At 38.9% G+C, this 13361-nt stretch overlaps 1 protein-coding gene across 1 annotated transcript; it reads right to left on the minus strand.

Annotated features, from left to right (window-relative positions):
• Window positions 1–1402: 1402 nt before the first annotated feature.
• LOC123972667 (cysteine-rich secretory protein LCCL domain-containing 1-like) lies at window positions 1403–13063 on the minus strand. Its single transcript, XM_046052242.1, has 14 exons — window positions 12797–13063; window positions 6388–6506; window positions 5516–5648; window positions 5039–5154; window positions 4301–4401; window positions 3871–4038; window positions 3720–3780; window positions 3519–3585; window positions 3253–3383; window positions 3056–3099; window positions 2875–2947; window positions 2478–2547; window positions 1672–1805; window positions 1403–1454 (listed from the first exon to the last, which is right to left on the minus strand). The coding sequence occupies exons 1-14, from the start codon at window positions 13061–13063 to the stop codon at window positions 1403–1405; spliced, it is 1536 nt and encodes a 511-aa protein (XP_045908198.1).
• Between the last annotated feature and the right edge of the window lie 298 nt (window positions 13064–13361).

Below are 13361 nucleotides of genomic sequence, written 5' to 3' on the forward strand. Positions count from 1 at the left end.
AGGTTAGGTATTTTCTGAGATATTAATCCTGAACAGAGAATATAGTTTATTGATTTTATTAAAATTACTTTTTGATACAATAAGAATACAAAAAAGAATACAAAAATGAAACAACTGAAGTATTTTAATTGTGATTCATGCCATGCACATTCCTGGCCAGCCAGGATCCATTTATATAAATCTATAAACAAAAGCTGGGAAATGCAGCATAAAATAAAACAATATGTTACATACACAATATTTACAAAAAAATTAATATACTAAAATTATGGTGGAATTTGTCCCTTATAAAAATTAAAGCTTGAGTGACAAATAAATGTCTTTCGTGCAGAATTAGTTTCAGCATCTACTGCTTATTGCTTGTTTGACTTTGTATGGCTGGCAGCGTGTTAGAAATGTAAATTAAAAAGGCAACAGTAGCAAGCATTTTATAGCAGTTATATAGTGTTCAATATTATTTACAATATTTTTATATACAAAAATATACAATCTATATTTTACTGCCTGCATTTTTGATATACTGTATATTACCACTATAATGAAAAGAAGTGATATATGGAGGCCCAAACCAGACCAAAAATCTAATCTCGGACGGGTTGAAGCCTCCTTAGTTTGTATAATCGTGAGAAAATATATAGTTTTACGTACTGCAGACAAGGTCAGATCACACGCATGAAAACAATCCCAGTGAAATAATAAATTCTGCTAATAGAAAATGAAATCCTGGTTGTTGAAAGATATTTGTGATTTTACGTCTGGTTTGGTCCTCCATAGAAATATACAAGACAGTGTATTAAACAAGTGTGATGGGCAACAAATGCCCACGGAGATAATTTAAGCTTGATCTGTCTGACCAAATAATAGTCCCACAAAATGTATAAACATATTTTATGACTCTGTATCTGACTGCTCCTTATTTAACTGGTGTATCTCTAAGTGCTAACTGATGCATCCTATATCTTAAATTACTTTGGTAAAACCTCTGATATTACAGTTTAACCTTCGAGTTTTGAAATTGTGGGAAGCATTTGGAGTGGTGCTACATCTGGTGGTGTATATTTAACTTTAAGTCTTAAAAAACATGATGTCATGAAATCATGGCAGCAAAAAATGCATCGCAGCCCAAATTGATTATTATGGTCAGTTGTAGAAATTTAGGTAAAGGACATCTGAGATCATCATTCACCAAAAATCCTTAAGCTATTATTGGACACACTCATGACCAAACTTAGAGGGGGAGCCTTGAATAAAGTCATGTTACACTTTTAGGGTCAGACGCTGTAAGGTTGAATTATTTACTGCAGGAATGAACGTAATTATTGGTTGTAAGATGGTAATGAGTGGGTTCGCTGGACGTGAAGTGGCCATGTTTGATGGTACTCTGTCCTTTGAGAGTGGTTTTTCAGATGACTGCAAACACTCTGAAGGCTTTTCCACCTGTTGGGTTCAGAAGGCTGGAAGAGGAAGAGCAGGGAGAGAACAGAGATGTGGTATATGCAGGTGTTTTTCACAGCACTGACAGGTTTTGATGTGGGGATGTATATTAATATTACTGCAGGTAAGAATTTGAACTCCAAACAAGGTCGATATCAAATAAAATGTACATAAAGAAGAATCTTGTCTGTTTGCCAGTTTTCATATATATGTACTTCATATTGCTTTTAACAATACCTCTCTGAGGTGATGCCATTCTGATAACTGCCACTGTACTGCTTCCTTTTGTCCACAGGCATCACATCAAGGTACCCTCCTGACTCATTCTGGATCACTCCAGCATGAATAGCTGCTCGGCAGATACTGGATTTCTGGAGGAAAAGCCAATTTGTGTTGACATGGTGTTACATCAAATCATTCATTTAAGAACAAAATCCTAAGAAGAATCTGTCCTGTTATCCAGAGAATGAATGCAGAGTTTGGATGGTGATTGGTGCCGACATTTGGCATCATCATACAAACATCAAAATTGTCCCTCTACTTTTGGTGACATAATAAATAGAGTCACAGTTTTGTTGTAGCTCAAAAGGCACGGGTGTCAATAACTATCTTCCATGGCATGGTATTGTGCGTGCTGGCTCACCGGTATGGAACAGAGCCATCATTAATTTGTTACACCTGTGCTTTTCCTGCAATAACAAATCAAAATGCTTGCTGTGAAAAAGGTCCATGTGGGGAAATAAGAGTGTCATAACGGGAAAACCATGAGCGCAATTAAGAACATTAATTAAGGCTGGATTTCGTTCAGGTTAAACTGTTAAAAGTCACCGATACTGTGCTTGCTGGTTTGGCATTCAGCATTGATTGGATGGCTTACTTGGGAATTGACATGTTATCAAGCCATCATCAATGTTGTTAATTACACATGTGCTTTAATAGCTATGATAAGGTAAAATATCTGCTAATAAAAAGGTCTGTCGTGTTCAATAATAGCAATGAAAGACGTTGATGGCAAATTTAAGATGACTGATGCAAGAACTCACATCTGAGAAGTAGTTTGTCCCAATGACTCGGGCTTGACTGTCACGTAGACAGTTCCTGGGACAATACAACCTGAAGAAAAAGCCAGAGCTCACTTTAGGTCATATGATATTTTTAGTGCTTACAATGGAACTACAGCATGTTCTTACTGTCTTAAAGGTAGAGCTATATGGAGGCAGATTTAGGCAGTGATAAAGAACCACAGGTTGTTGGATTGTAAAAAAACAAAAAACTATCAATGGTAAAGCAGGTAACCTTTGTCAAGATATAACTTCAAATATGCACATGGCAAAGCTCACTTGCTCGGCCCAGTGTGGTTTCATTCAAACAGTGAGATGTTTTCAGTCTACATGGAAGCTCCAGCTGTCCTAAGTGCCTAGATCTAAAACAGAAGGTTACCTGGGACAGTGTCGTACAGGTTTCTTGAAAGGGCAGAAAAGCGCCACGCTGGTATCGCATGTTACTGCCTTGACTAGGAGAGAAAAAGGCACAGCATAATGACCCTACAGTCTTTCTGTATACTAACAATGTGTTACTGTATCTGTATCCTCAAAGTGAAAAACGAGTGTATGCAGCTTACCAGGCACAGACTCTACTTTGAAGGAATTTGCGCTCCTGTTTTTCCTGTGAATTTATAAATAACGTGAAGTTATGGTCTGTGCTGTAAAGTCATGCATCATTAGTTGAACATCATCTATAAAGGAAATAAATATATATTCAAACTGTATTATACTCAACACTTTTTCATCAAAACTAAATACAGAGATTGATTCATACCCAATTGATTGAATACCATTCTTGTAAGACTTGGTGAAATGTTGTTTCCTGCCCAGTCTGGTTACATCCAGCCATCCTCCATCATTGTCAATAACACCAAAGTGTAATGCAGCTCCACACACACTGGATTGCTGCAGTAAAAGACAATGAATGTTAACGTACAGCAAGGTATAGCTAATAAGAAAGACTTACTTTATAACATGGTCCTATAAAACAGTAAGCCATACAATATAATAAATATATAACTGTTCTTGGTAAACACTTACCATGTCATAATATCCAGTCCCAACTACTTTTCCAGGGCTGTCAAGGCAGCCAGGTGGACACTCATATCTATGGACAGGAACGACAGTAAAGTGAGAAACATAGGCGCATAATAATGCACTAATGTCGGAACTGTCCTGATAATTCCCATCCATCTTGGTACAAACATTTACCATAGCACCACCATATTACTCAGCATTTACCTGTTACAGGTTGTTCCCTTGCACTGATCTCTCAGCTTAGTCTCACAATTGACCTGTTGGCCTAAAATTAAACACAGCCTCATATTAAAAATAGTAATAATGTAATAATGTATATTCTGATGTGGTGTAGTATTATGGGAGCAGTCCTTACACATCTGCTCTGTGCTGACAACTCGGTTTCTCTCTAGGTTTTCATTGGGCGAGGGGTTTGGTGTCTGGGCCCTTGGTTGGGGCTGCCTGTCCCTTACTGGTTCCGTTTCAGGTTCAATGTAGTTGGTTTCCTCAATCTCAGGAGCTGGTCGCCTGTCAACACCCCCATCTGAAAACATGCGCACCAGATTGCCATTGTGTTGTTCCCTAGCTTTTAACATTTTCTTTGGTTGATTTGGTTGTGTCAAAATAAATATGGCAATCATTTTATTATGTGGAAATGCTGGGCACATAAAAAACAATCTTGCCATGAAGAAATCAAGGCAGGATAGTGAGGGAAAATTTCCATGGTGTACAATCAACAATTTTGGGAAGGTACAAAAGTATGTCAGGAGGTATGACAGAAAAATACAACTATGTCCCAAACCAACCTTTGTAGCAGAGATTGTCCCTGCAGCCTCCGGCATAGCTAGCTGGACAGGCAGAACAGGGAGTTCCATATTTGTACGGTGCATGACCCCACCAGTTGCCCCTGAAAAAAACAATTGCCATAGTAAACAAAAGGACCAGAGATTTGGTGTTTTCAATGAATCACTGTTCATTCACAATCTGATGTTTTGACATCCTGTTGATGTTTGTGTTACTCTATATATTATATGTATATGTATTCATCTATGGCATGTCTCTACTTTGTCTAACAACGAATCAAAACTGTGTATTCTTTGGTTTAAACAGTCCTCCACAGAAACCTCACAAAATACCTGATTAGTTTTAGTGTGTATTTTTGGCAATTTATTTTATGATCTTGAAGTAGAAGATCTTGAGTCGTAGTAATGGCTAATGTAGCTCCAAGCCACTAGCCTCACGTAGCGATAAGAAGCAGGCTACAGAGGTCAGGTATGCTCACTTGTTTCTAACTCGATACCCCAGATTTTTTTTATCAACTACTGTACAAAAGGCTTTATACAACTTTTTTCACATATGCAGTAGTACTCCCAAAGAAGTTAATAGAATCTGATGTATAAAATCAGTGGTCCTTTTAAGTACTGTTCATTATGTGTCTTGTTTGTATCTCTTGTTATTACCATGTAAAAAAAAATAAAAAATACATTTAGTTATGATGTCTGTCATTTTGAGGAGCACATGGTATTAAAAAAGCAAAAACATACGGTGGAGAGTAGTTGCAGACCAGATAGACAGCTTTAGCCCAGATCATTCCCCACACGTTCATGTTGTAACACACATTGATAGCACAGCCAATACGATTGCTAGTCGCCCACACCAACTGAAAATTAAAATACACAAAGAAATTAAAGCGTTCAGTGGTCATCTCACATTCATATGAGCTTGTAGCTGAATTTTCAAAACGCAGCAGTCATCAATTGCTATTGTACTATTTGCAGTATAGCATGATTTTACATGACAGGACCATCCTTAATTCTATCATACTGACCTGACAGAAAGGAAAAATATTTCTTAAACCCACTGTACATCCACACAGATGTATTTACTAATGCTTGGGTGTCTTTTTAGAGGTCTTCTCAGCCAGAATAACTCAAACTAATAATGCATAATAGATTTCTCTCAAATTTAATGTAGCTAACATCCGAAAATACTTTCAAGGCATAGAATAAAAAAGCCCTTACCTGAGTGTAGTGAGTACAGACTGGTCCTGAACATCTGAATGGGCAGTGTGGGTTACACTCCTGAGAGTATGGATAGCTGTAGTACCTCACTTCGTCATACCAGGCCTGGACATGGTAGGTAGGGGGGCGATCCCTAAAGTCACAGAAAATATGTTGTATATACAACATGACATAAAATACATTGAAGGCATGTCAATAAATGTAGTATCATCTAATTTGTTGGTAACATCTATACACAGGCTGCTAAGCTGCCGTGTTGAAGTTTCCACGAGGAAAGCAGTCCAGCTGTTCCAGAGGAAAACAACAGAAAACTTACCACGGACCAATAAAGGCAAAAAGTCTTTTGTTTTCAACAGACCTTTTTCACAGCAGACATTTTAACACGTCTAAGCTGGAAAAGAACAGTTGTAATTGATAACATTAAGCAGGGCTGCAATCAATTAAGATGATCCATTTCCATTCTCCTGGTATTGTGCATACTTGCTGACTGACATGGCTTTATGGGACATTTAATGGAACTCACCCATCATTGCTGTTATTAATTACACAGTTTGAGAAGCTTAATCAGAACACACCCACAATTTTAATTAGACATTTTCACAATCCCACAAATATTGATTAGAGCAGCTTTAAAGATACACAAAACACTACGAATACATTGAATTTAAACGAAGAACCACATTGTTTTCAGACCTCACAACTCAAAATTATTCTTAACAAAAGGCAGGTTTTTTGTGGTTAAAATTAATTTGATATTAAGCTGATGTTGAAAAGGATTTTGCACATTGTAAGAAACACTGTTATTCACATCAAAATACTGTTGTATAAAATTTAAGTGACGCACTTCCCTTCGCTACTTTGTACATACACACCTGCCCCAGTGCGCTCCAAGGTTTTGGCCTATTTGTGTTAACATGTGGCTCGGTCCATGTTCCCATCGGCATGTATGTGCCCAGTGCTCTGCGCTCCTCTCTAACTCATAATCCCATACCTGGAGAGCACATACATCAACAGAGAGAGAAAGAGAGAGAGAGAATTATACAGTAATATTACAAAAAATGATGATCAGTACAAGATATTCACAAAATGGAAAACTCTGGAGGCGGTAATAAAAAACAACCAAAACCCTCTAGATTACCCTGTAACAGAACAAGAATTAACAGAAGTCATACAGTCGCTGAAAGGAAAAAAGGCTTTTTGTATTGATGGAGTCCTCAACGAAATGATCAAATACTCATAAATCATAAAACCAGATTGGCTGTACTAAAAGTATTTAATACTATTTTAGCAACTGGAACTTTTCCAGACATATGGAACAAAGGTTTAACCCCAATTCATAAATCCGGAGAAGAATATGACCCAAATAACTACAGAGGAATATGTGTATCCAGTAACGTGGGAAAAATATTCTGCAACATCATTAATAAACGACTTGTCAACTTTCTTGATGACCACAATATTCTGCATAAATGCCAATTTGTTTTTTTACCAAATTGACGCACAACGGACCATATATTTACCATCCTGACTTTATCTGATCAAGAATTAAATATTAAGAAAAGATAGGTATATGCCTATTTTGTTGACTTCCAAAAAGCCTTTGATTCCATCTGGCACGAGGGCCTTTTCTATAGGCTACTTGAAAGTGGATTTGGACGAAAAACATATGATTTGATTAAGAACATGTATACAAAAAGTGAATGTGTCATAAAGATTGCAAACAAACAAACAGCATTCTTCTCCAAGGGCCGGGGAGTGAGGCAGGGATGCAATCTCAGTCCAATTATCTTCAATCTATCAATGAATTTGCAAACCAATTAGAGAGTTCCACATCACCTGGCCTCATCCTGAACGACACAGTGATCAGAGCTCTGCTGTATGCAGATGACTTAGTGTTGCTTTCACCTACTAAAGAAGGTTTGCAGCAGCACCTTAACGTCCTGCAGAGAGTCTGTCAGACCTGGGCCCTGACAGCAAACACAGCAAAGACTAAGATAATGATCTTTGAAAAACAATACAGAAAAAAGGTTACACACAATTTCTATTTATACACAACTAAATTATAACACACAAAAAACTACACTTACCTTGGCCTCAACATGGCTGTGAAAGATCTGAGGGACAAAGCAAGAAAAGCTTTCTATTCAATAAAAAGAAACATTAAAATCTATATTCCAATTGAAATCTGGGTTAAAGTTTCCAGTTTGTACTAGAACCAATAATTCTATATGGTAGCGAAATCTGGGGACCAAAACTTAATAATGAATTTGACAAATAGGACAAAACAATCATAGAATCTTTCCATACTGAGTTCTGTAAGAGCATCCTGCAGGTGCAGGGAAAAACACCTAATAACCTGTGGAGAGCAGAGGTCGGCCAATCCTAAACTTACTTACTAAAAATACAGAAAACATCAATTAAATTTTTCACTTAAAGTCAGTTAACCCCCAGACATACCATCACAAAGCCCTAAAATACCAGGAGCTGAAACCAGAGAAGAGTCCCATCAGCCAGCTGGTCCTGAGGCTCTCTGCAGTAACAAGTCCCCAACAGCCTCAGGACAGCAACACAAACTCAAGCAGACCAAACCAAATTATCAACAAGCAGAAAGAAAAATATATTGAATACTGGAAAGAAAAAACCAAAACACAAAGTAAATTACAATGTTATCTGACCCTAAAAAGAGAATTCACACTGGTAAATTACCTGAGTACAATAAAATGTCCTAAACTAAGAAAAACGTTGACAACATACAGACTGAGTGAACACAGCCAGGCCCAGTGTGACAGGGGACAGGTAGAGACAGAGCTGCACTTTAGAGAGAGAGAGAGAGAGAGAGAGAGAGAGACACAACACAGAGGTTCTTGGTTAAAAAGTTATTTGCCTCTGGAAAGATGAACTTTGAATCTCTGAAGGTCTGCTAGGATAAGTTGCTAATATTCTTTCTTTCAGTTGGCAGCTACAGGTTCAGTAATATTATTTTTCTCTTGGGTTCCAGGTTAAATTCAATTTTAGAGCAGCTCTACCTCCAACATATGTTTGCAGACTTGAAACTCCCCCCTGGATTACCCTCATGATTTAATTTGGCTAAGTGGTCACTTACTGTAGTTGTGGCTTTAATTGTAACAAGTACAATTTTGCAGATGTCACGTCGTCCTCTTTGGGGAAACTAGCATAAACTCCACTGAATCTAATGTGAAGGTAATCTTACATACTTGAGGCAAAGAGTACCTGAAAGATGAACCTGCTTTACAGTGGCTGTACGCACGCCCGTCGCAAATTTAACACAGTATAGTGAAAACTACGCCGCCCCCATTAAACACACACATTCACTCCCTTACACACAGACACATACATGAGAGTGAAGGGAAACAGAGGTATCGCCACCACCACATCAACTTGCAGCTTTGTGCTACTATTCAATGTGGTTGTTTCATAGCTTGTTTCCAGTAAGTTTTGGTCTCATAGAACAAACTAAGAGAGAAAAAGCTGACCAAAACAGAGAGTCTCTGTTTGGGGGCTTGATGCTATCTTTACTGTAAAAACTTGACAAAATTAATCTCAATTGAAGTCAAATTACCTGAAAACTATTCACACAGCTCTTGTTTTGAACAAAGGAGGAAGGCAGACCATGGGTATAGCATTGAGAAATTCAAATGTTGCTGCAAAGTTAATTTACTGTTGACTTTGTTGGTGAGGGAGAAGAATAGGTACAGTGTGTTCTGCGGTTGGCATACTGTTTGGTTGCATTATGTCTGTCACATGGCTATCAAAACTAATAGGATAATGCTTTAGTGTTGAGTTGTAACTGCTTTGATTGACCACCATAATGGGTTCCATATGTGTGGTGAGGCTCACACACTGTGCACACTGTGGTGCTGCTTACTGTTCAGGCCTGATTGGAGAAGTGATATTTCGACTCTTGATTTCTTCGGCCACAATCCAGCTGTGGCTGCGATACCAACACTGAGGTGATTTTCTGCTCTAACTTCCTGGATGGTTGCCATGTGATAGTGTATTTTTCCATGATCATTATATTGTAGTTTTTAGGTAGAATTCTTATCATATTATCTTTTTTCAAAACAACCTCAACAGTTCAGTGTGGGCTGCAGACATCACTTTAAAATATAATAATGATGCAAGTGTATTACTACTGGTACCGTCAACACGTACAATAAAATATGATCTAGGAAGGCAGGATTGAGTGAAAATTCATTTAACGGAGGGCCAAAAATCAAAAACTGCCCAACAATACTATGTGGAGTTTAATGGCAACAATCACTTTATCCTATCAGTTGAACCAACTATCAGTTGAACCAAAAGTCAAATTAAATGGAGCTACGTCTGGCAATTTCTATAACTTTCTGAAATTCACAAAGCAAATGGAAATATAGTCTATATTGAACCCCTAACCCGTATTATAAGGCAATATTGCCCACCTGCACAGCCCATGTGTCATTAGTTTTGAAGGCTATAATGAAATTCAAGTTCAACACAAAGCTTACACTGCAAACAATCTACAGAGGATACTACTGATCTCTGCCAGCTCATTATTCTCTCCATGTTCTTGTTATTCTTCACCCTCAATTATCCAGCAGAGAGGAAGATGGACTGCCCGCCAGCCTTTGGAGAAAGGTCATGGTAATAAGGACCAATCTCCTTTTGCATTCCAAAGAGCATTAAGTTCCCAAAATACAAAGCTGTTTAAAGCCATCTGCAAGACCACCTCTGCTACAGAGCTACGTGCAAGATGTGCAGTCTAACAGCAGAAGATTTAGGGTGAATGCTCAAGGTAGATCTCTGCAAAAAGAAAAACATTGAGGAAGAAAACAAAAAGCCATCCTCTGCTTTTGGAATTCAAAGTATGCAAAATGCTTAACCTAAATGCTTGTAATTCAACCTAAGGTACAGAAAGTGGTTGTGATTATGGGAACCTTTATAGAGGTCTCTATTTCTCAGGAAAATCTGCTGCGCAAGAAGTGACGTGCTTTAGATTAACAGACGCAACAGTGGTTTAGGCCATTTGCTTGATAGCTTTTGTATGAAATTAAGAAGTCAAAGCTGCAATGAAAGTGCAAGCCCTTTGGCCTCCAAATCCTGCAATATACCAAAACCAAATACTTTGCCCTCATCAGTTCCCTGCCTTACCACATCATTATCATCAGTAATAGTATCCCTTGCTCAAGAAACGCTGGATTAGTGTACATAACATACATTTACACTTCAGTGCCCCTCATTTCAGACGGTGAGGCTCGACATGTATGAAATAGATTCACCACTGTGGCACCCAAAATGAGATGTGTGGAGGATCAAATAAAAGATAACATCTGCTTTGGCCAGGGTTGGAGTGAGCTGTGATGGATGGTGAGAGAGTGGAAGTGGAGGAGGGTGAAGAAAAGCCTGAGGGAAAGCTTGTGAAGCTGAAGATCGAGAAGGCAAAATAGCAAGGCAGGGAGAAAGAGAGTCAGCAGGAGGAGAAATAGATTGAGTAAAGAGACGCATAGCAGGAAGGGAGGGAGGGAGGGCAGGATGGTTGAGGTAGAGGGCAGGACAACACTGCGGGGGTGAAAGCTGGAAATGGGCCAGGGTCAGCGAGGGCGGGCAAGCAGCAGTCAGGAGCTGGAGCTGGCCAGATGGTGGCTTTGGTTTACAGATCTTGTTCTTTCCTTCCCTACATTGCTGTCTTTAGCTGACAGAGCTGAACTGGCAGAGTCAGAAAAATACTTTCCCCTGAGAAAAACTTATGTGTTTTGTGTCAATCATCCCTGATTTGGCAAGATTCACCAGATATTGACTGGGGGGCACAATCACTATGATCTAGATTATTCATCCTGATTTATGGTTAGCTAGTTAAGCAAGCTAACAATTGTCTCCGGCTGACTTTTTAATGTTTGCAAACTCATTTTAAAACAATAATCCTGCAAAATGGTCTTAACTATGTACTTGATTGCTACATATTTGATAATGTGCTAAAAGACTGAGGCTAAAGCAACATGTCCCATGCAGAAACCAGCATCCTCACTAGATGAAAAGATGGAAATAAAGAAATTGCATTCTTCTTGTATTACAGTATACAGCTAGTAAGTCGTAGTATTTTCAGTATGATAAGGAAAATGAGATAGTTCTAACCCTAGCCCTGTGTGGAAGCTAGGCTTATATACTCTGCATATTTAAACAGTATGTATTGACTTTTTAGGAAAAGACATTTAGGATATGAACTAACCGACGTGTTTAGCGAACATAATGCCACAGAAGAACGAAACAGTTCCAAACAGAGCAATGATGTCTTTAAGCGAGGGGGACGCAGCAACAGCAGTGACACAGAGTTAAATGACTTATTCACAAAAGCTCAGATTACCATTATTTTTGGCCTAATACACTTTTGTAGTGACTACAACCCCCCCTATTGGTTATGTGTTATTCTCTCACTGTTTTTCATTTGTCATTACATTGACTAAATACTGACAACAGTGGTCATTTTAAAAAATTTTGCTAGGAACAATTTAGGAGTCGCTGGATATTGGTAGGGTCATGTCACTATGGCCCCTTTCTAATTCTACACCCTTGTATCTTTGCTTGTGTGTTTTCTGTTTACCTGAATGCAGCAAAGAGCAACAGGTTGGACTGGAACGTGGACGGTTGTGGCAAGGACTCAGCTTTTGTACATGCTGTGCTCTAGCGGTTAGCTAACTGGCGTCCCCAGTTTCCCTGCTTGTTTGAGAGCTACACCCTATTGTGTTCCACCTGTGTCTAATCATTCTGCCCTTATATGCTCCACCTGTGTCCCTGGTTATCCTCACCTGTCTCTATATTAAAGTCAGTGTTTTCCCATTCTCATTTGTCAGATTGTCTTTGTCTCTTTTCGAGTGTTCCTGCCTGTCTCTTCGGATTTTGCCAGTCTCCTGTGTCTGCGTTATTGGATTTAATTTGGATACTTGGATTTTGGATTTTGCCTGCACCCTGTGGATTTGTTTGCCTCGTTATTTGGTCTGCTCTTCTGTGTTTTGGCCCTTATGTGCCTACACTATCCATGAGTTTGTTCTCCCCTTTTTGTTAATTAATAAATTCACCAATATGACTGAACTTGCTCTGCATGTTTCTAGCATGACAGAATCTCTCCAGGAATTCTGACTCTTTAGCTCCAACTGTCCGTAACTAATACCGTTACTGTTTATTATTTTCAAATAACAGAAATGTATGTAAGGCTGGATTCTGTTTGTATTCCAGTGTGAAAAGATTTACCTACAGTACATGATAGACAGCTTTGTCCTCAGGACTTACCATGTACTCCATGTTGGAAGCAGGAGGGTGGACCTGACCCCGCAGCTTGTTGTGCAAGTCTAGAATGAGGTGCATGTCTCCCTCGCTGATGGCCCTCTTTCCTCTCGACCTGGCCCTCCACCATTCCTCAGCCTTATCCCTGTACTTGTCCAGGATGGACTCCAGTCTTGTGGAGTTGGTGAGGACCATAGCCAGGACAGTCTGGGTCAAACACAGGACCAAGCTTGCGGCTCTAACCCATCCCCGGAAAGGAAGAGACCTCTTCATGATGGGGCAAATGCTGCTGCTGAATGAAGAATGTTTTTATTGCCTGCAAAACAGGGAGGGCATGTTGAAGTAGAACAGCTTGATTTGAATTTGAATTTTAGCTTTATTCATTAAGACTATTTTCTGTAAAAACACAGTCTGCATGCAGATGTTTAAAATGTAATGATGCACTAGGCTCAACAAAGTTCAACAAAAACATGGACTCTGCATATTAAAATATACATCAGTGTTTATGTTAATTGTCTCCCTTCTTAGCAATGTACTTAAGCTACAGCATCTTTATGAAAGAGCCCAAAGA

This window comes from Micropterus dolomieu, linkage group LG06 (genome assembly GCF_021292245.1).
Source record: "Micropterus dolomieu isolate WLL.071019.BEF.003 ecotype Adirondacks linkage group LG06, ASM2129224v1, whole genome shotgun sequence".
NCBI lineage: Eukaryota > Metazoa > Chordata > Actinopteri > Centrarchiformes > Centrarchidae > Micropterus > Micropterus dolomieu.

Coding starts and splice junctions, on each gene's coding strand:
- LOC123972667 (XM_046052242.1), bottom strand. CDS start 13,063: ATGAAGAGGTCTCTTCCTTTCCGGGGATGGGTTAGAGCCGCAAGCTTG. Junction 3,781..3,870: donor TGTCAGCACAGAGCAGATGT/GTAAGGACTGCT, acceptor GTTTAATTTTAG/GCCAACAGGTCAATTGTGAG. Junction 1,455..1,671: donor AATGGCATCACCTCAGAGAG/GTATTGTTAAAA, acceptor TTCCTCTTCCAG/CCTTCTGAACCCAACAGGTG.